This window comes from Schistocerca nitens, chromosome 1 (genome assembly GCF_023898315.1).
Source record: "Schistocerca nitens isolate TAMUIC-IGC-003100 chromosome 1, iqSchNite1.1, whole genome shotgun sequence".
Classification (NCBI taxonomy): Eukaryota; Metazoa; Arthropoda; class Insecta; order Orthoptera; family Acrididae; genus Schistocerca; species Schistocerca nitens.
Window position 1 is genome coordinate 1178930765 of NC_064614.1, and position 21724 is coordinate 1178952488.

General features: G+C 44.6%; 1 protein-coding gene and 1 non-coding gene across 3 annotated transcripts in view; one reads left to right on the top strand and one right to left on the bottom strand.

Moving 5' to 3' along the window:
- Positions 1-1029: 1029 nt before the first annotated feature.
- Trnas-cga (transfer RNA serine (anticodon CGA)) lies at positions 1030-1104 on the bottom strand. The gene has a single exon. It is a non-coding gene; the product is annotated as a tRNA-Ser (tRNA).
- A 5583-nt stretch (positions 1105-6687) lies between these two features.
- The window catches only part of LOC126239086 (uncharacterized), a 138003-nt gene continuing 122966 nt past the window's right edge, over positions 6688-21724 (top strand). The window contains exon 1 of one of the 2 annotated variants that reach the window (XM_049947833.1): positions 6688-6775. In XM_049947833.1, the coding sequence (XP_049803790.1) occupies positions 6689-6775 (87 nt within the window). In that variant the 5' untranslated portion in view covers position 6688. The remainder of the gene's footprint in view (positions 6776-21724) is intronic. The other variant, XM_049947835.1, reaches the window with a different exon arrangement.

Sequence of the window (21724 nt, forward strand, 5' to 3'; positions counted from 1 at the left end):
GAGTGTCTCCATCCATCCCGGTGGGATTGACTCTTGCTTATGATAGCTGAAAAATTTGTGCCTTGTAGCTGCGAGTCAAAATATTCTTCAAAGTAATATTTTACTTTCTTGTATGATAGGACATGCGGTTCTAATTCAGGTTTCACTTGCTGCAGAAGTCAGTAAATCTATGGTCCACCATAGGCGAGGAGAAACGCTGTACGATGGGCGTTGCCTGAGATACGACAGAAAACGCTGCTCAAGGCGCGCCACGTGGTTCGCCCAAACATCCAGGGGTACACCTTGTACATATGCAAACCCATGATGCTTCAGTGTTTGTGGGGTTGCCGATGCCGTCAGGCGAACGGCAGTTACATGCCAGTACCCGCATTTCAACTTTACTGGGCCAACCCTGTTTAGATTCAGATGCTTATTAGTTTCGTTTGTGCGATTTTTTCTTAACATTTCACATATAGGGAGCGGTCTGTTTACTAGGTTCAGATCTTGTCAGCTTCTCAGGGGTGCGCTAAATACTCAATATTTGTAACTCAATTACACCTATTGAAACTGAGAACCCCTTTTGTTGCCGTGATACCTCCATCTCGAGTTGATGCTCGTCAGTCAATGAACTGACGGAAGGGAGAGAGTTGGTTGCCTCTGGGAGACCCCTAAAGGCAACCACATCAAACATGAACTTAACTACTGGCGCTAACGTACTTTCGATACATAATTAAAATTCCTTCAAGTTTCTGTCTTCATTCATGTAGAAGATAAAGTTTTGTGAAATGGGATGAATCTGTTTTGAACACATTACGTGAAAGAGAATCATGAGAAATGAAGAAAAAACAGCAAATGAACTAATCTTATGCCAGATAGAAACATGTTAGAATAAAAGAAGAGAAGGCGGAAAAACATCAACAAAGTTTAGGTATTTGTCAAGTGAACTCACCAGCTTAATTCGCCAGAAGTGAAAGAGAATAAAAAATATTGATATCTCTAGCCCAGTTCAAATTTTTAAATACTTGAAACTTCCTGGCAGATTAAAACTGTGTGCCCGACCGAGACTCGAACTCGGGACCTTTGCCTTTCGAGGGCAAGTGCTCTACCAACTGAGCTACCGAAGCACGACTCACGCCCGGTACTCACAACTTTACTTCTGCCAGTACCTCGTCTCCTACCTTCCAAACTTTACAGAAGCTCTCCTACTTGTTTTATAATTACCGTAAATATTTTGGAGTCACCGCAGTGGAAGTGACAGCGACTTCCTCTTCTGAAAGACTTCATGTACTCCCGTAGAATTATGTAATAATGCATGTTGCGTCGCAGTCGCAATATAACGACGAAACATCGAAGTCGCCAGCAATCGTCGATACTTAATTGCTACTGTTTGCGAGATAAAGCTTCCATCTTGCAGGCCATCTAGAGGCCGGTGACATATAGTTCTCCATGACCGCCAATTTCCCATGTAGAAACACTACAGGGCCCACATCACGTAATGGATACACTGCGGATGAATGTCTTCTACTTACAGTTAGACTATGGATGAGACAGACTACACATGACGTTATTATATTGAAACAAACATCCCGATAAACTGACTAGTGACCAAAAAGCATAAACACTTATTTTCTGCAAAAAACTACGACATTGTGGATAGAAACATACACCATTTATTATAAAAGCATAACAATACATTTCACACTCAATATTCAGGACTCGTCGGGAAACTAATGGTTCCTGCCAATCTGGTATTTCATCTTCTCCCGTGGAAATGGTGAACTAAACCACTTTCAGGTGAATGTATATAGGAATTCTATGAAGAACCGTAATTCTGTTGCTTTTAAACAGAAGGAACTGCCAATACTATGTTTCAAACTGTTACCCTTCCACCTGGCCAAATGTAAGCTACGATAGCCATCGAATTAACATTGTGAATTTCGGAGAAATTACGTTAACTGTATTACTAAACGTGTGACAGTAAACAGGTCGTTCAGTTGTTAAAGTCAGTGTTTTATTTAATGTTACCGTCGAGGCCTTCACGTAGCGTTTGATGAATAAACTTCCTCTTTTTTTCCCTCCGCCACGAGATTTAGATGTTTGTTTTAACCATAATATAGCAGAGATAAGTGTGTCCGGGGTATATATATATAGCGTAAGACCTTCTATGGCGCCGGATAGCTGCTGTGACATGGGCTCTCTGCAAATAGAAGATCGCTAAAGGAAATCCGAACTCTTCACTCTCACATTTTTCAAAAACAAATATCGTTTACATAGGAACTTCGCACAGAGTCGCATCATTCGCCTGCTGCAGTAATTCCCGAATAGATACACAGAAATAAGCAGCCCCATTGTTAGAAACAACTAAACGAGTTGGAAAGGAACAAGGCGCCACGCCCTGATGGAATTCCAATTTCGGATTTGCAGAGTGCACTCTGGATTATTTGCCTCTTTCTTAGCTCTCATTTATCGTGAACCTCTTACATGGCAAACAGTTCTCAGCGACTGGAAAAAAGCGCAGTATAGTCCCGTACATACGAAGGACGAAACGACAGATATTCAAAATTATAGACCAATATCAGGAGCATCGGCGTGCCGTAGTATCGTTGACAGTATTCTATGCTCACATAAAGAGAGTTTTCTAGGGAAAGAAAAAGCTTTTTTCATAAATCAACAGTGATGTAAAAAGTATAGCTTGTGCGGAACACAGCTCGCTCTTTTCACAGACGATGTCCCATGAACCACAGATGCAGGCCAACAGGTAGAGTCTATATTTATCACCTTCCAGTAAGTGTTAAACTCTGTATCCATAGCAAACTTAAGGAAGGACGGACCACGCACAGAAAATTCTCAGATAAGTGACTGGCTCGACGACCTTTTGAGTAATACAACACAGAGCAAAGCCTTGGACGACGAGTGCTCATCATAGGCAAATTTAGCATAAGGAATGCACCAGGGAAGTGTGGTATGTCAGCTGCCGTTCGTAATACGCATGAACGACCTGGCGACATGCGTTGCTACGTCCATTCCGTACAATCGACAGCCGTATACTCACAACTTCACTGGCTTGACTCACGTCAACAGTGCAGAGTCGCATGACTTCTACCAGTTCTACACAATCTATGGAGCTGCAAAGCGACCAGCGCACTCTGTTAGGACGGTTACTAATATTTTAGCATGTTTTTATTAGGTCGCTTGCTTGCCTGTCTTCCTCAAAATAAGTTTACAATGAGCTAGAGAACTCTAAACGTAACTCAGAACTGGACGACAACACAATATTAACCAGATTTCTTGTCGGTCTGTTCGGTAGGGGTGGTGGTGAGGGTGAAAAATGTTGGTAGTGTCTGACATCTCAGCTGCCCTGCATGACTGGCATGTTGTGTGGGTAGTTTTGGAATGCGTTCCAGGTTCTATCTAGCGGATGGGCACAGCTGTTCAGAGAGAAGGGGGAGAGAGGAATTGGATACTGCTTTCTTGTCTGTCTGTGCGGCATAAATTTTGCAATTAATATCAAACTAACTTCCATATGAGCTAGATACTTGAAATTTTAAATGTAGTTCCTAAATCGATGATAATGCAACATTAACTCCCTTTCTTGTCTGGTGTATGGCGGAGAGTACTTTACTATTGTCATTTCCTGATGAGCTAGGGACCTGAAATTTTCAACATCGCTCAGAACTGAATGACAATGCAACATTAAATCGCTTTCTTGCCCGGTGTGTGGCGGAGGGCACTTTGTGTACGACTATCATTTGCCCCTTTTCCTGTTCCAGTTGGGCGAAAGATTTGCAAGAGGAACGACTGCTGGTAAACCTCTGCGTGAGCTCAAATCCCTCTAACTTTTACCTTCAAGTTCTTTCCGTGAGATAAACTTGTAGAAGGAAGCAGTATATTGGTTGAGTCAGGTGAAGAGGAACTGAAATTTACCTGCAATTTACTATATGTCTCTGTTGTAATCTCATCAAAATGTTTGAAATCGAATGAAAAATTTCAAACACAAGAGACTAAACAGCAGAAAATATTTAAATAAATATGAATTTTTAATATACCACGTTTTTAAATCGGACTACAAGGTACAAAAAATCTCTCCTAGCCTAATATAGGTTCCTTAACCCATACAGATAGTCCTCAAAATTTGTGATTGTGAATTTTTAATAGTTACGAAAATACTTGTAAGATTTAAAATGAAAAATGAGGGATGCATGCAACACGTAATTGAAAGGGATTTCACCCATTTGACTGTTAATTGTTCATTTATTTTACACAATCATAATTTTGAGCTTTCTCAAACGGAGGTCAGACTGAAAATTAATAAAGCATACATACCATACAGTGCAGGGCACTGCAGTTATTAGGCATTTGTTAAAATACGTCTGACCTGTCTGTGACCTGCCATCGTCGAAAAAACATATCTCTGGTCTTAAATACGAGTTGTCGTATTACAAGATACGAGTAAATATGGAAACTATATAATATGGCTGAAATTGTACACAATGAGAAACCATTATCATACAGCATGGTGTACTTAACAGCTAATATGTTACTGTGAACTGCATTCGTCACATCTATTCATCAGCTGACGTTGACATATTTCGAAACAATGGCAGAGATCGTAACGAAGCGAGCCACTGCGTGAAATATGGGTTTCTGATGGTGAGATGTCACAGACAGGTCAGACATATTTTAACATGTAAATCGTGTTTCCAAAGACGTAACAACTGCTTCTTTCTATGCCTACACTGTATAATTCATACGGTTTTAATTTTCATTTCAACGTGCAGTTGAGAATGATTCCAAAGGCCGAAATCATGATTGTCTAAAATAAATGGATAATTAACAGTCAAATGGGGAAAATTTCTTTCAGAAGATTCTGTAACACTGTGGTCCCCCAGGAAGGCAAAATCATTTCCTTACTATTTCACTATTTAATAATTGATCGACGAAGGATTCACCTTCTTATCGTACGTAGTAGTATTTATCATTTTATTTAGAAGGTGGCACACATGTAATACATAATTGATGCAGGAATCGTACATCTCCTTATTATCACACTAGTAGCGGGCGAGGTGGCGCAGTGGAGCCGGCACGGTAGCTCAGCGTGTTCGGTCCGTGGGTTGGCTGCCCTCTGTAATAAAAAAACTGAGTTAATGGATCAACAAGGAACTTAAAAGGGTGTCTTACGACGTCCGCCCCGATCAGATGCAACGAACGAAAACGAACAAAATGAAATTTAAAAAAAATGGTTAACACACTGGACTCGCATTTGGGAGGACGACAGTTCAATCCCGCGTCCGGCGATCCTGTTTTAGGTTTTCCGTGATTTCCCTAAACCGGTCCAGGGAAATGCCGGGATGGTTTCTTTGAAAGGGCACGGCCGACTTCCTTCCCCATCCTTCCCTAATCCGATGAGACTGATGACTTCGCAGTTTGGTCTCTTCCTCCAAACAACCCAATCATCGCACTAGTAACTAACTAAAGGATGAATAGTTCACCTCCTTAGTAGTACCTATGTATTCCATGTACCGCATATTTTTGTTTTAAATCTTACAAGTATTTCCATATGTATTAAAATTCACAATCACAAATTTTCAGGATTATCTGTATGGTTAGGAATCTATATGATTCAAGGAAAAATTATTTTATACTTTTTATTCCGGTTTAAAAACTTGGTATATTAAAAGGTCATTTTCATTCAAGTAATTATTTTTCGGTAAGCTTATATTCGAAGTATCGAGTCAAATTTGGACTCTTCCTGTTGTAACGGTTGTAGCATGGCCATTCCCGTTCACTTACATCCGCATCATTAATCAGTGCACCAACCGACTGCTTTGTTCACACCTGCAAAGAGGATCGTTGCGATTGTTCCCAGTTTATACGGAAATACTGTTGGTGGGCTAAGAGTACCGCTTCAGTTTCTAAAGTGGAGGTTCGAGTCCTCCCTCGGGCATGGGTGTGTGTGTATGTTTGTCCTTAGGATAATTTAGGTTAAGTAGTGTGTAACCTTAGGAACTGATGCCCTTAGCAGTTAAGTTGGCTGGCTCTGAGCACTATGGGACTCAACTGCTGAGGTCATTAGTCCCCTAGAACTTAGAACTAGTTAAACCTAACTAACCTAAGGACGTCACACACATCCATGCCCGAGGCAGGATTCGAACCTGCGACCGTAGCGGTCTCGCGGCTCCAGACTGCAGCGCCAGAACCGCGCGGCCACTTCGGCCGGCAGCAGTTAAGTCCCATAAGATTTCACACACATTTGAACATTCTTTTCTAAAGTGGATTGTCTGCAATTTGTAAAGAGATTTCTTCTCGCATACAGAGCAACAGTAGCTATGAGCACGCATTGCTAGTCGAACCCCTCTGCAACCCACCTACGCCAATGAGTCGTCAGCTCCGAGAACTGCCATTCCCGCCCACGCAGTGCACACGCACCACTATCTACCGCGGACTGGCGTAAATCCTGGGGTGTAATCGGGACGCGAACTCGAGATCTCCGAGACAGCAGCATAACTGCTCGCAGCACACACCACCACCCCCTCGTCACCTGCCGCCCAGCTGGGACCCCGATCGTCATTGTGACCCCCGGGCCTGGACGCAGGTACAAGACTGGCCTGTCCCTCCTGGACAGATAGGAGTGCGCGCTTGTCAGATGACGGGCGATAGCGGCTTACGACAGCGCCGCGTGGCGTGGCCGCGTTATCGGCGGCCGGCTTTTATGCACACCAGATGGGGTCGGCCGCGCTTGATAGCACCAGTCACGCCCAGTCGCCGATGGCCGCCGATGCCCGCCGCACCTGACATGGTGAGTGTCTCCTCACGCTCTCTCCGCTTCCTTTCACGCAGTTCGTCGTCAGTAGTGTTTCGTCCCCGTTACCTCCAACGCTTCTTCTCTCCTCGTTTCAATCAGCTAGGGACCATGTTAATTTACACTGATGGGGAAAAAAAAATCTCGACACCAAGAAGAACTTGTACACATAAAAAAGTTGCTAGGTATGTTTCTGCCTGAAAGATGATGTCTCGCGCCAGTCGCATAAGAGTGGAGATAGTAGCGCCTCTATGAGTATGAAAATCAGGTTTGCTTTAAATACACTGTGTAAAGGTCTTGAGCGTTAGTTACCTTTGGGACAGGACATGGTGAGTTGATGTTAGTCAAGAATGGCTTTAAGGCGACAAAGTCGACGTTATCAGCAGTCACTGAGTTTGGACAAGGTCGTGGAAAAGGGCTACGAGAAGCTCGATGTTCATTCTGCGATACTGCGGAAAGACTCGGCAGGAATGGAGTCACTGTACATGACTGCTGGTGGAAGTGGTCACGATGCGCATCCTAAGACAGAAGATTGAGCGAATGCGGCAGGATGGGGTCATAAGACCTTCGGCATCCCCCTACGTCGGTCGGAGAGGCCGTGCGGTTCTAGGCGCTACAGTCTGGAACCGAGCGACCGCTACGGTCGCAGGTTCGAATCCTGCCTCGGGCATGGATGTGTGTGATGTCCTTAGGTTAGTTAGGCTTAATTAATTCTGAGTTATAGGCGACTGATGACCTCAGAAGTTAAGTCACATAGTGCTCAGAGCCATTTGAACCATCCGCCTACGCTTCCCCCATTTTTCTTGTTCCGAAACGCACGGGTCAAGGTTACCGCGCAGTAGTGGATTACCGCATTTTAAATACAAAGGTTGTTTTAGAGTCAGTACCGTTGCCCGACCTCCATAATTTCTTTACATTGTTTGCCGGCGCAACCTGCTTTGCGGTACTCGACTTCAACCAAGCATATTATCAGATCCCTCTTGCGGAATCTTCCAAGTCGGTGACTGCCTTCTGTACCTCTCACCAGAACGCCTTTTCTTCTGGCGTCATGTATCTCGGCGCCGTTCTCTCGGAATCGGGCAATTTCGAACGAAATGACCCTGTTTCTCGGCAACGAAAACACAACCTACCTTTCTTTAAATCACTCGCAAAAAATGGTTCAAATGGCTCTGAGCACCGTGGGACTTCTGAGGTCATCAGTCCCCTAGAACTTAGAAGTACTTAAACCTAACTAACCTAACACACACATCCATGCCCGAGGCAGGATTCGAACCTGCGACCGTAGCGGTCCTGCGGCTCCAGGCTGCAGCGCCAGACTGCAGCGCAATCACTCGCACCCACCGTATTATCCCCAGGGCCGACTCCCCTTTCCTCCACAGCCAGGCGCTGTTCGTCCTATAACGCTACCAACTCTACTGAATCAATCATTTTTTGAAATTGTGTAAAAGAATCAGGACGTTGCACAAAGGCCAAACGCGACCTATCCTGGGGACGCATCCCCTCCAGCGTATGGCCTATTGACTTCCCTTCCGAGACTGCCATATTCAAAGCCACTAATGCAACCCTGTCACGATCAAAGTACTGTCCCAACGACTCGTCCTGCCTCTGCGCTTTCCAATAAAATTCAGATTTTAAGCGGAGACGCATCCGCACGGATATCTTTCGTGCTACAATTGATTTACGTAACTGTTCCAGTGTGCCTTGAGCTTGCAATATCTCGGAAATAATTTCAATTATGGAATCTTTGGCTAATGGAAGCAGCAGTGGCAATAACACCGAATGTTCTACCTTTAACGCATCTGAGTAATTTTGCAATCGCACTAAAAACCACAACACCGATTGAACTTGATATAGCCGATCAACCACTAAATCCTTTATATCACGGAACAACAACATTATCGGATTGGGTTATTTGACAAAGTTATTCAGATGGTAAAAATTCCGGCGTGCCTCGACGGGCGGATTTTTGACACTGGGTTTACAACCCATACCTCCCCCCCCCCTCTAAACTCAAGGCAACCACGCGAGATTGTAACTGCTGCATTTGACTGGTTGACTGGTAAGAACCAAATGGGTTTTTGCCTGAGCCTCAGTAAGTTTGTTGGTTAACAAATCGAACAGACAATATAAATAATGCGCCATATGGGCCTGAACGCGAGCAGTCTGATTGGCTGTGGGTTGCACCGATTCAAGGAACAAAACCTTGCCCGCAAGTTCGTCTACCGAAGTAGTCAAACGAGCGAAAATTTCACGCACCTCGTGAGACGTTGCAGCCGACAGCGAAACCGGGGTGCGAAGACCCGTGCGGAGACGGGCGGCCAATTCGACTACACTACAGTCCGTCGGTGCGTCCCTGACTTTTAACTCGTAAAGAGGCGGCAAGAAGACTGGGCTGAGGACGGCCACGTCGCGCTACCGAGAGGGAAGACCATCTTGCTCGGCGTGTGGCTCTGGCGCATCGTACTGCATCTGCAGCAGCAATCTGAGCAGCAGTTGGCAGCGCAGTGATCCAACGAACTGTTACAAGTTTGTTATTTCAAAGACAGCTCCGAGCCAGACGCCCCGTAGCGCACGTTCCACTGGACTCAAACCACCGCCATCTGCACAAGTGGTGTCACGCAATAGCTCCTTGGAGGGTAAGGGGGAGGTCTGCTGTATTTTCTGATGAAAGGTTCTGCCAGTGATGGCCGTGTGGTGCTTAGGAGGGCCTGCAACCAACCTGTTGGGTGCTAGACACACCTACAGTTATGGTCTGGTGTGTGATTTCGTATGGCAGCAGGTACACACTCGTCGCTATCCCACCAGCCCTTGCAAGTAGGCTGTTTAGGTTCTTATATTGGTAACGCCGACGCCACCTACCGCTCTCGATGAAAATCACTGGCTGTGCTGTGTACAATCTGTGGCTGGGTGGCATTGTTGGAATTGTTGGAATTTGCTATTGTAGTGTTGGGCAGTTGGCTGTTAACAGTGCGTAGCGTTGCGCAGTTGGAGGTAGAGATGGGTCGAACTCGTTCATTCCCGTGAAGTACTTCATTCATTTCACTCTTTGCCGTGAAGCGTTCAAATGAAGTAGTTCATTCACGAAGTACGGAAGCCTGGCGAAGTTGCCCAGTTCGCCGTTCAGCCGCAGCTACGCTCGCTTCGCCTCGCTCGTACAATAAAGCTTCGTAATACTTCATATTTTTACCAACAGATGGCCGAACTATGCAGTAACGTGCACGCAACGTTTTGCGTCTTACAGCGTCTGAGTTAACTTAAATACAGGATGGTCGAAGGGAACAAAGGAAAGATAAACAGAGAAGCCTGTCACATATAAAGAAGGTATTACGTTTAATCTTGCTCGACATTTTCCCATGAAGCGCCAAAAAGAGTCCATCTGCCAAGTGAAACCTTATTTGTTGTATTTATGGACTGAAAACTAGGGCTACCAACGAAATGCAGTCCAAGTTTATGTTCCTTTTAAAATTTAATCCAAAATAGAATGAGTATGTTTACCACTGTCACAAAGTCTATATACCTATCACAGTCTTAGACTGTGATACCTACGTTAAGTAATTATTCAGAAGTTTTCCTGGAGATTTTATTTTTATTGAGAATAATAACCCTCTAAATTCAAAACGCAAACTGTCACCTGTAGTCATTGGCACGATTTCAGGTAAAATCCCTCTTTATTTTATTCGAAAGCAGTTTTTGTGTCTGTTCACGCTTATACAATGGCTAGCAACACGCTATCGCGTAAAAGTAGTGAAATTTGGGGTTTCTTCGCCGATTTAGGTTATGTGAAAGCAAAGTGCAACTGTTGTTCTAAGTGTATTTCACCGCGCGATTCGTCGACAGGCAGTACAGGGAGCATTGAAGTGAAGGGAGAATGAGTGACGTAGCGCCAATGTAGTGGGAGAGGGGAAGAGAGTGAGTGAACGAACTAGAAAAAAAGTGTGGAGTGTACTATCTGTGGAGAGTTTGAAGTACCAGTTCATTGAAATTGAGTGGTTAGTTCACACTTCACTGGAGTGAAGCGTTCATTTAAACGACTCATTCACGAGCTCCCCATCACTAGTTGGAGGTGAGCCGCCAGCAGTGGTGGATGTGGGGAGTGAGATGGCGGAGTTTTGAGTGCGAATGATCTGGTTCATAGGGTTCATATGGCTCTGAGCACTATGGGACTCAACTGCTGTGGTCATCAGTCCACTAGAACTTAGAACTACTTAAACCTAACTAACCTAAGGACATCACACACATCCATGCCCGAGGCAGGATTCGAAACTGCGACCGTAGCAGTCGCACGGTTCCGGACTGCGCGCCTAGAACCGCGAGCGAATGATCTGGGCAGAGACAGTAAATTTGTAAGACTGGATGTCATGAACTGATATATATAATATGACTTTTGAACAATATTAAGGTAAATACATTGTTTTTCTCTGTCAAAATCTTTCATTTGCTAATTATGCCTATCAGTAGTTAGTGCCTTCAGTATTTTGAATCTTTTATTTAGCTGGCAGTAGTGGCGCTCGCTGTATTGCAGTAGCTTGAGTAACGAAGATTTTTGTGAGGTAAGTGATTTGTGAAACGTATAGTTTAGTGTTAGTCAGGGCCATTCTTTTGTAGGGATTATTGAAAGTCAGATTGCGTTGCGCTAAAAATATTGTGTGTCAGTTTAAGCACAGTCATTTGTATTTTTTCTAAGGGGAAATTTCACACTGACTGCAAATTTGTACGTCAGTCTGGTGATACGACCATTCATGAATAGAATCCATGGGAGTGTTTTCCAACAGGATAACGCTCGTCCACATACCGCTGTTGTAACCCAAGTGCTGTGCAGTGTGTAGACCTATTTTCTTGGCCTGCTCGATCACCATATCTGTCTGATTTGCTTTAAATACACTGTGTAAAGATCTTGAGCGTTTGTTACCTTTGGGACAGGACAGTTGATGTTAGTCAAGAATGGCTTTAAGGCGACAAAGCGCCGTTATCAACACTCACTGAGATTGTACGATGTAATAGGGCCGCGAGAAGCTCGATGTTATTTCTGCTATACTGCGAAAAGACTTGCCACCTACATGACTGCTAGTAGAAGTGGTCAAGAGGCGGTATTGTCGCAAGAGACTGTGCTACGGACGGCCACATCGCGCTACCGAGAGGGAAGAGCATCTTGTTCGGCATGTGGCTCCGGCGCATCGTACTGCATCTGCAGCAGCAATATGAGCAGCAGTTGACAACACAGTGATACAACTAATTGTTACAAATCGGTTATTTAAAAGATGGCTCCGAGCCAGACGCCCCGTAGCGCACGTTCCACTGGACTCAAACCACCGCCATCTGCGCAAGTGGTGTCACTCAAGAGCTCGTTGGAGGGTAAGGGGGAGGTCTGTTGTATTTTCTGATGAAAGGCTCTGCCTCGGTGCCAGTGATGGCCGCGTGTTGCTTAGGAGGCCAGTTGAGGGCTTGCAACCAAACTGTCTGCGTGCCAGACACACTGGACGTACACCTACAGTTATGGTCTGGTGTGTGGTTTCGTATGGCAGCAGGTGCACTCTCGTCGCTATCACACCCGCCCTGACTGCAAATCACAGTCTGGTGATTCGACCATTCATGAATAGGATTCAAGGGAGTGTTTTCCAACAGGATAACGCTCGGCCACATACCGCTGTTCTAACCCAAGTGCTGTACAAAGTGTAGACATACTTCCCTTGGCCTTCCTGTCTCCAATCGAGCACATATGGGACTGACGGCTGCCGTCGCCGAGCGGTTCTAGGCGATTCAGTCCGGATCCGCGCGCTTGCTACGGTCTTAGGCTCGAATGCTGCCTCGGGCATGGATGTGTGTGATGTCCTTAGGTTAGTTAGGTTTACGTAGTTCTAAGTCTAGGGGACTGATGACCTCAGATGTTAAGTCCCATAGTACTTAGAGCCATTTGAAACATATGAACATATGGGACACTGTCGGATGACAACTCCAGCATCATCCACAACCAGCATTGACCATCCCTGTATTAACCGATCAAGTGCAACATGCATGGAACTTCATCCCACAAACTGGTATCCGGTACTTGTACAACACAATGCCTGCGCATTTGCATGCTTGCATTTAACAAAAATGTTTCAAATGGCTCTGAACACTATGGGACTTAACATCTGAGGTCATCAGTCACCTAAACGTATAACTACTTAAACCTAATTAACCTAAGGACAGCAGCACACACATACATGCCCGACGCAGGATTCGAACCTGCGACCGTAGCAGCAGCGCGGTTCCGGACTGAAGAGCCTAGAACCGCTCGGCCATAACGGCCGGCTTGCATTTAACATTCTGTGGGTTACACCTGCTGTTGATGTACCAACATTTCACATTTTCAGTGGCTTATCTTGCCCTTAAATCACCCTGCAATTTTGCAATGTTCATCACTTACTTATGTTACCTAAACAAATGCATTCCCAAAATTTCATTACTCTACATTAATTATTTTTTGGTGTTGCGATTTCATTCCATCACTGTAATTGTCTCTTTTTCCGAACTTTGCCGCCCAATCCTCGTGAATTCCTCTCCGGTGTTGTTTTAGATCCACGCCTTCCGTATCTTCAGCTTCTGCTTTTTCTGGAAACCTGTTTGTGGTCGCAGCTTTTTCTTTAGCGGGTCACGCAACTGAATAGGTGAAATTTCCATTTCTCGTAGCCGGCTGCTGTAGTCGAGCGGTTCTAGGCGCTTCAGTCCGGAACCACGCGGCTGGTAAGGTCGCAGGTTCGAATCCTGCCTCGGGCTTGGATGTGTGTGATGTCCTTAGATTAGTTAGGTTTACGTAGTTGTACGTCTAGGGGACTGATGACCTCAGATGTTACGTCCCATAGTGTTTAGAGCCATTTGAATCATTTCTCGTAGATTTTTCTCAACTTCTATGAATCCTCTCATGTTAGTCCGTTTTTTTCCCCTTGTAAATAGCTCAAATTCCTTATACATATCCTTCTGGGTGTCACTCACCAGCCATAAAAGGCATTCTATGTTTTCCGAATGGTGTCACTTATCTTCTCCACTTGCTTATACACGGTGAGAGAGGATCTATAATTCGTAGCAAAAAAATCTAGTAAACATTGGCACACCGTTCTTAAGGTATGCACTCTAGAAGCCATGTTTACTGGACTTTTTTTCCTTATTCGATGTGTACTATCACCTCTCAAAACATGGAAAGCAAAGAGCTTGCAATAGATGAGCTCTGTTTCTCATTATCGAAAAGCTGATTCTTGAGAGGGAGCCAATTTTTAGTAGACATTTTTGCTTTCAGTGATCGTTCCTGTCGTATCTCTCGTCATTGACCATTCTCCTGGCACACACAATGTAATTCGTTGTGACGCCTTTTGTACTCGCTGTTTTCTCGGGTGGCATCCAGGATTTTTTTCATACCCTTTCTTTCTGCGGCTTTTTCTCCATTAGGCCTTTATTGTTCATTAGAATCTCTGCCACATATACAACTTCCATTCGAATAACATTGCAGTAATGTCTGATTGTGGCGATTAAGGATATCGATCTCTTATTGTAGATACCTTTACTTCGTTGGCAGGCCATTTGCATTTCATTAATGCGTGGCACGAAGGCATCTTTCTCTGATCGGTTAGGCTCTGTCCATTCACCTAAGTATTTAAACTTTACTGCCTGCATAAGTTCTGCTATGCTATACCCAGTTCTCTTGAAGCTCTTTTTGTGTTTGTTATAAAGTGCGACGTCTCGAAGGAGATTTGAAGCCCGGCTTACACAGACTGTGTCTTTAGATTATTTTGCTGCTGTATATATGGAGTCTGCAAAGATCACCGCACAGGAGAAATACGAGGGCGTACTGAAAAATATTCCCCCCCCCCCCTCAATATTGTGTGCAAACTCTTATAGGTTTTTAAATAAAGCAAACGTTATTACCATTCTAAATCCTTATTCTTCAAGTCTACATACTTCTTTCTCAACGTAGTCACCCTGTCGACGGACACATCTCTCCCAGCGAAAGACCGCTTTGTTCATACCGTTGCCGTAGAATGTTTGTCTTTCTTGACGGAGCCACAACCTCATCTCTGCTTGCACTGCTTCATCACTGTCAAAGTGAAGTCCTCGAAGGAGTTCTTTAAATTCTGGAAACAGGTGACAATCAGATGGCGCCAAAGCGGGACTGTATGGAGGATGATAGATTACAGTGAATCCAAGGCGTCGGATTGTTGCAAATGTCACAGCTTTCCTGTGTTGTCTACCATTGTTATGATGAAGGGGAGTGCGCTCCGTGTGTGGACAAGATCTTTACATTGGAAACTCGATTACAGCACGCTGTTTCTCACACACCGACATACACTCATGCTCATAAATTAAGGATAATAGCAGAATGTGGTGCCATACAACGTGGCACTACACACAACTGCCGTTAATAGCGTAGGCACATAGGGAACACACACGACACACATCTGTAAGTGCACGGTACTGATGATAAGTTGAGAAAACCGTCCCTAAACATATGTGTCACTGTTTCCTGCGCATGTACCTCGACATCAATATGGGATATTATCACCATGCACACGTACACAGGCCGCACAACGGGTTGGCATACTCTGGATCAGGTGGTCGAGCAGTTGCTGGGATATAGCCTCCCATTCTTGCACCAGTGCCTGTCGGAGCTCCTGAAGTGTAGTAGGGGTTTGAAGACCTGCAGCGATACGTCTACCGAGAGCATCCCAGACGAGCTCGATGGGGTTTAGGTCTGGAGAACAGGCAGGCCACTCCATTCGCCTGATGTCTTCTGTTTCAAGGTACTTCTCCACGATGGCGGCTCCGTGGGGCCGTGCGTTATCATCCACCAGGAGGAAGGTGGGACCCACTGCACTCCTGAAAAGGTGGACATACTGGTGCAAAATGACGTCCCGGTACACCTGACCTGTTACAGTTCCTCTGTCAAGACATCTAGAGGTTTGCGTGCACCCATCATAATCCCACCCCACACCATCAAACCACGACCTCCATACAGGTCCCTTTCAAGGACGTTAAGGGGTTGGTATCTGGTTCCTGGTTCATTCCAGATGAAAACCCGGCGAGAATCACTGTTCAGGCTATACCTGGACTCGTCCATGATCACAACCTGGGACCACTGTTCCAATGACCATATACTGTTTTCTTGACACCAGGCCTTACGGGCTCTCCTGTGACCAGAGGTCAGTGGAATGCACCTTTTAGGTCTCCGGGCGAATAAAGCATGTCTGTTCAGCTCACCATCTGCAGCATCGTTGACAGAACCGACTGTGGACCTTTGGTGCAGAGCCGGGTGGAGGGTCTGAATCAGAGGCTCAGACGGTTTTGCGACCGTGTTGGCTGCAGATTCCTTGATTTGCGCCATTGGGTGATGGGGTTTCGGGTTCCGCTGAATAGGTCAGGAGTTCACTACACTCAGCTGACGGCTAAACGGGTAGCGGAGGCTGTGTGGCGTGGACTGGGCGGTTTTTTAGGTTAGAAGGACTCGGGAAAGTACGGGGTGGGCTGCAATCTCAAAGGGTGCATGGCAAATACAGGACGTGCTTGGATCAATGAACAGTCGGAATTGTAGTTGTAAATTGTTGTAGTTGTGCTGGGAAAGTCCGTGAGCTTCAAGCGCTAATAGAAAGCACAGAAGCTGAAATCGTTATAGATATAGAAAGCTGGCTAAAGCCTGGAATAAGTTATGCAGAAATTTTTACGAAGTCTCAGACGGTGTTCAGGAAAGATAGATTAGGCAGAATTGGTGGTGGAGTTTTTGTGTCTGTCAATAGTGGTTTATCTTGTAGTGAAGTCGAAGTAGATACTCCCTGCGAATTGGTATGGGTGGAGGTTATACTTAACAGCCGAACTAAGTTAATAATTAGCTCCTTCTACCGACCCCCAGACTCCGATGATATAGTTGCTGAACAGTTCAGAGAAAATTTGAGTCTCGTAACAAATAAATACTCCACTCATACGGTTATAGTTGGTGGGTCCTTCAACCTTCCCTCGATATGTTGGCAAAAATACTTGTTCAAAACCGGTGGTAGGCAGAAAACATCTTCCGAGATTGTCCTAAATGCTTTCTCCGAAAATTATTTCGAGCAGTTAGTCCACGAACCCACGCGAATTGTAAATGGTTGCGAAAACACACTTGACCTCTTAGCCACAAACAATCCAGAGCTGATACAGAGCATCATGACTGATACAGGGATTAGTGATCACAAGGTCGTTGTAGCTAGGCTCAATACCGTTTCTTCCAAATCCACCAGAAACAAACACAAAATAATTTTATTTAAAAAAGTGGATAAAGTGTCACTAGGAGCCTTCCTAAGAGACAATCTCCATTCCTTCCGAACTGACTATGAAAATTTAGACGAGATGTGGCTCAAATTCAAAGATATAGTAGCAACAGCAATTGAGAGATTCATACCTCATAAACTAATAAGCGATGGAACTGATCCCCCGTGGTACACAAAACAGGTCCGAACGCTCTTGCAGAGGCAACGGAAAAAGCATGCGAAGTTCAGAAGAACGCGAAATCCCGAAGATTGGCTAAAATTTACAGACACGCGAAATATGGAACTCACTTCAATGCGAGATGCCTTTAATAGGTTCCACAACGAAACATTGTCTCGAAATTTGTTAGAAAATCCGAAGAAATTCTGGTCGTATGTAAAGTACACAAGCGGCAAGACGCAGTCAATACCTTCGCTGCGCAGTGCCGATGATACTGCTACCGACGACTGTGCCGCTAAAGCGGAGTTATTGAACGCTGTTTTCCGAAATTCCTTCACCAGGGAAGACGAATGGAATATTCCAGAATTTGAAACACGAACAGCTGCTAGAATGAGTTTCTTAGAAGTAGATACCTTAGGGGTTGCGAAGCAACTCAAATCGCTTGATACGGGCAAGTCTTCAGGTCCAGATTGTATACCGATTAGGTTCCTTTCAGATTACGCTGATACAATAGCTCCCTACTTAGCACTCATATACAACCGCTCGCTCACCGATAGATCTGTACCTACAGATTGGAAAATTGCGCAGGTCGCACCAGTGTTTAAGAAGGGTAGTAGGAGTAATCCATCGAACTACAGACCTATATCATTGACGTCGGTTTGCAGTAGGGTTTTGGAGCACATACTGTATTCAAACATTATGAATCACCTCGAAGGGAACGATCTATTGATACGTAATCAGCGTGGTTTCAGAAAACATCGTTCTTGTGCAACGCAGCTAGCTCTTTATTCGTACGAAGTAATGGCCGCTATCGACAGGGGATCTCAAGCTGATTCCGTATTTCTAGATTTCCGGAAAGCTTTTGACACCGTTCCTCACAAGCGACTTCTAATCAAGCTGCGGGCCTATGGGGTATCGTCTCGGTTGTGCGACTGGATTCGTGATTTCCTGTCAGGAAGATCGCAGTTCGTAGTAATAGACGGCAAATCATCGAGTAAAACTGAAGTGACATTAGGTGTTCCCCAAGGAAGCGTCCTGGGACCTCTGCTGTTCCTGATCTATATAAATGACCTGGGTGACAATCTGAGCAGTTCTCTTAGGTTGTTCGCAGATGATGCTGTAATTTACCGTCTAGTAAGGTCATCCGAAAACCAGTATCAGTTGCAAAGCGATTTAGAAAAGATTGCTGTGTGGTGTAGCAGGTGGCAGTTGACGCTAAATAACGAAAAGTGTGAGGTGATCCACATGAGTTGCAAAAGAAATCCGTTGGAATTCCATTACTCGATAAATAGTACAATTCTCAAAGCTGTCAATTCAACTAAGTACCTGGGTGTTAAAATTACGAACAACTTCAGTTGAAAAGACCACATGGATAATGTTGTGGGGAAGGCGAGCCAAAGGTTGCGTTTCATTGGCAGGACACTTAGAAGATGCAACAAGTCCACTAAAGAGACAGCTTACACTAGACTCGTTCGTCCTCTGTTAGAATAATGCTGCGTGGTGTGGGATCCTTACCAGGTGGGATTGACGGAGGACATCGAAGGGGTGCAAAAAAGGGCAGCTCGTTTTTTATTATCACGTAATAGGGGAGAGAGTGTGGCACATATGATACGCAATTGGGATGGAAGTCATTAAAGCAAAGACGTTTTTCGTCGCGGCGAGATCTATTTACGAAATTTCAGTCACCAACTTTCTCTTCCGAATGCGAAAATATTTTGTTGAGCCCAACCTACATAGGTAGGAATGATCATCAAAATAAAATAAGAGAAATCAGAGCTCGAACAGAAAGGTTTAGGTGTTCGTTTTTCCCGCGCGCTGTTCGGGAGTGGAATGGTAGAGATAGTATGATTGTGGTTCGATGAAACCCCTGTCAAGCACTTAAATGTGAATTGCAGAGTAGTCATGTAGATGGAGATGTAGACTGCGTGTCTGGAGACAACTGTTCCAGTGGCTGCGGTAAGGTCCCGAGCAAGGCTATTTGCAGTACTCCGTGGCCGTGTGTGAGCACTGATGGTGAGATATCGGTCTTCTCGTGGTATTGTACACTGTAGACGTCCCGTACTGTAGTGCCTGGACACATTTTCTGTCTGCTGGAATCGTTGCCATAATCTTGAGATCACACTTTGTGGCACACGGAGGGCCCGTGCTACGACCTTCTGTGTTTGACCAGCCTCCAGTCGCCCTAGTATTCTACCCCTCATAACATCAATATGTCTTCTTTGAGCCATTTTTAACACACAGTCAACATTAGCACGTTGAAAACGTCCGCACACTTACTCGCTGCACCGTACTCTGACATGCACCAACACTCCTCTACGTATGTGGACTGCTGCCAGCGCCACCGTGCGATGACCGCAGGTCAAATGCACCGCATGGTCATACCCCGAGATGATTTAAACCCACAAACCGCCCACCAGAGCGTTGTTTCACCATGTATCAGCATTATCCTTAATTTATGAGCATGAGTGTAGTCACGTTACACACCGCCATGATACACGCTACAATTCGGCACCCTCTGGCGGCAGAGGGCTTCAAAGAAGAATAAAGATGTAGAATTTCAATGCCGTTTGCTTTATTTAAAAGGATTTGAGAGTTTTCACATAAAAATTGCGAGGCATTACTTTTTAGCACGTCCTCTACGTCATTTTACGTTGACAGAACTGTTCCTACTTCCGCGGATATCGTATTAACATCCATCAACCAAATAATTGCTCTGTTGTTTAATCTGTGTTGCTGCCCTGTCGCTGGTACCATTACTGTCGCGAAAGCTCAGAGTTTAGCACTCATCCCCTGCCCATAAACAGGGTGTTTCGTCGTTACTGCTACTAAAGACAGGAGCGAGCAGAGAACAATGAAACAAACAAATAATCCTAACAAAACGTAGATGCAGAAACCAATGGTTTCATCAATACAGCGTCTGCAGAAGTGCAGTCATGCCACTGTGACAACATTGTTGATGTGTAAGGCTACGTTTACTTCGAAAGACCACCAAGTGGACCGTAAATTGCAAAGTGATGAACAGCGCTCGTTTGATTTTATCGTCGTTTCTGATAGCTAAGTACTGGTAAATAGCGTTTCGACAACCATAGCCTCCCAAGTTCCACTGTTTGATACCGCTCGTTTTTTGTGTGTGACGATATTTAAAATCTTTAGCGTATTCCAGCCCTGTTGACAGTGTCGATAAACACCGGAACTCCATTGTAGGACGGTTGTCAGTGCATTCGGAACGTACCTGGGGTTTTTAGATGTATACGCTTCCTGCGACCGGCCGCTGTGGTCGAGCGGTTCTAGGGTCTTCAGGACGGAACCACGCGGCTGCTACGGTCGCAGGTTCGAATGCTGCCTCGGGCATGGTGGTGCCAGAAATACTGTTTTTCAAACTAATACATTTTATGTAGATGTTCTTGTGAGTGGTAGTGAGCCTAAAGCTGATGATAATGTTCGGTTGGAGGTGAAATTTTTATGTATGATGGTTAAGAATATTGTACCACTAACATTTTGTAAGAGGAAAGGCAATATAACATTTTAAATAAAAGCGTATTGTTCAAGCCCATGTTGGCGTTATTATTTTTTTACGGGAACTGGGAACACATCAGACATTATCAGATGGTCTCCGGCTTGCTTTCCTGGTTCCTGATACCGACGCTCGAATCGACAAACTTGCAAGGACATTTTATGGAAGCAAAATAAATGCATCTGCAGCTGTTATTGTATTAGAGGGGTTATGGTATTACAAGCCTAATTTGGAGCAGTTGTTAAGACAATTTGTACAGAAACCAGATGGCAGTTATAAGAGTCGAGGGACATGAAAGGGAAGCAGTGGTTGGGAAGGGAGTGAGACAGGGTTGTAGTCTCTCCCCGATGTGATTCAATCTGTATATTGGGCAAGCAGTAAAGGAAACAAAAGAAAAATTCGGAGTAAGTATTAAAATCCATGGAGAAGAAATAAAAACTTTGAGGTTCGCCGATGACATTGTAATTCTGTCAGAGATAGCAAAGGACTTGGAAGAGCAGTTGAACGGAATGGACAGTGTCTTGAAAGGAGGGTATAAGATGAACATCAACAAAAGCAAAACGAGGATAATGGAATGTTGTCGAATTAAGTCGAGTGATGCTGAGGGAATTAGATTAGGAAATAAGGCACTTAAAAGTAGTAAAGGAGTTTTGCTATTTGGGGAGCAAAATATCTGATGATGGTCGAAGTAGAGAAGATATAAAATGTAGACTGGCAATGGCAAGAAAAGCGTTTCTGAAGAAGAGAAATTTGTCAACATAGAGTATAGATTTAAGTGTCAGGAAGTTGTTTCTGAAAATATTTGTATGTAGCCATGTATGGAAGTGAAACATGGACGGTAAATAGTTTGGACAAGAAGAGAATAGACGCTTTCGAAATGTGATGCTACAGAAGAATGCTAAAAATTAGATGCGTAGATCACATAACTAACGAGGAGGTATTGAACAGAATTGGGGAGAAGAGAAATTTGTGGCACAACTTGACTAGAAGAAGGGATCGGTTGG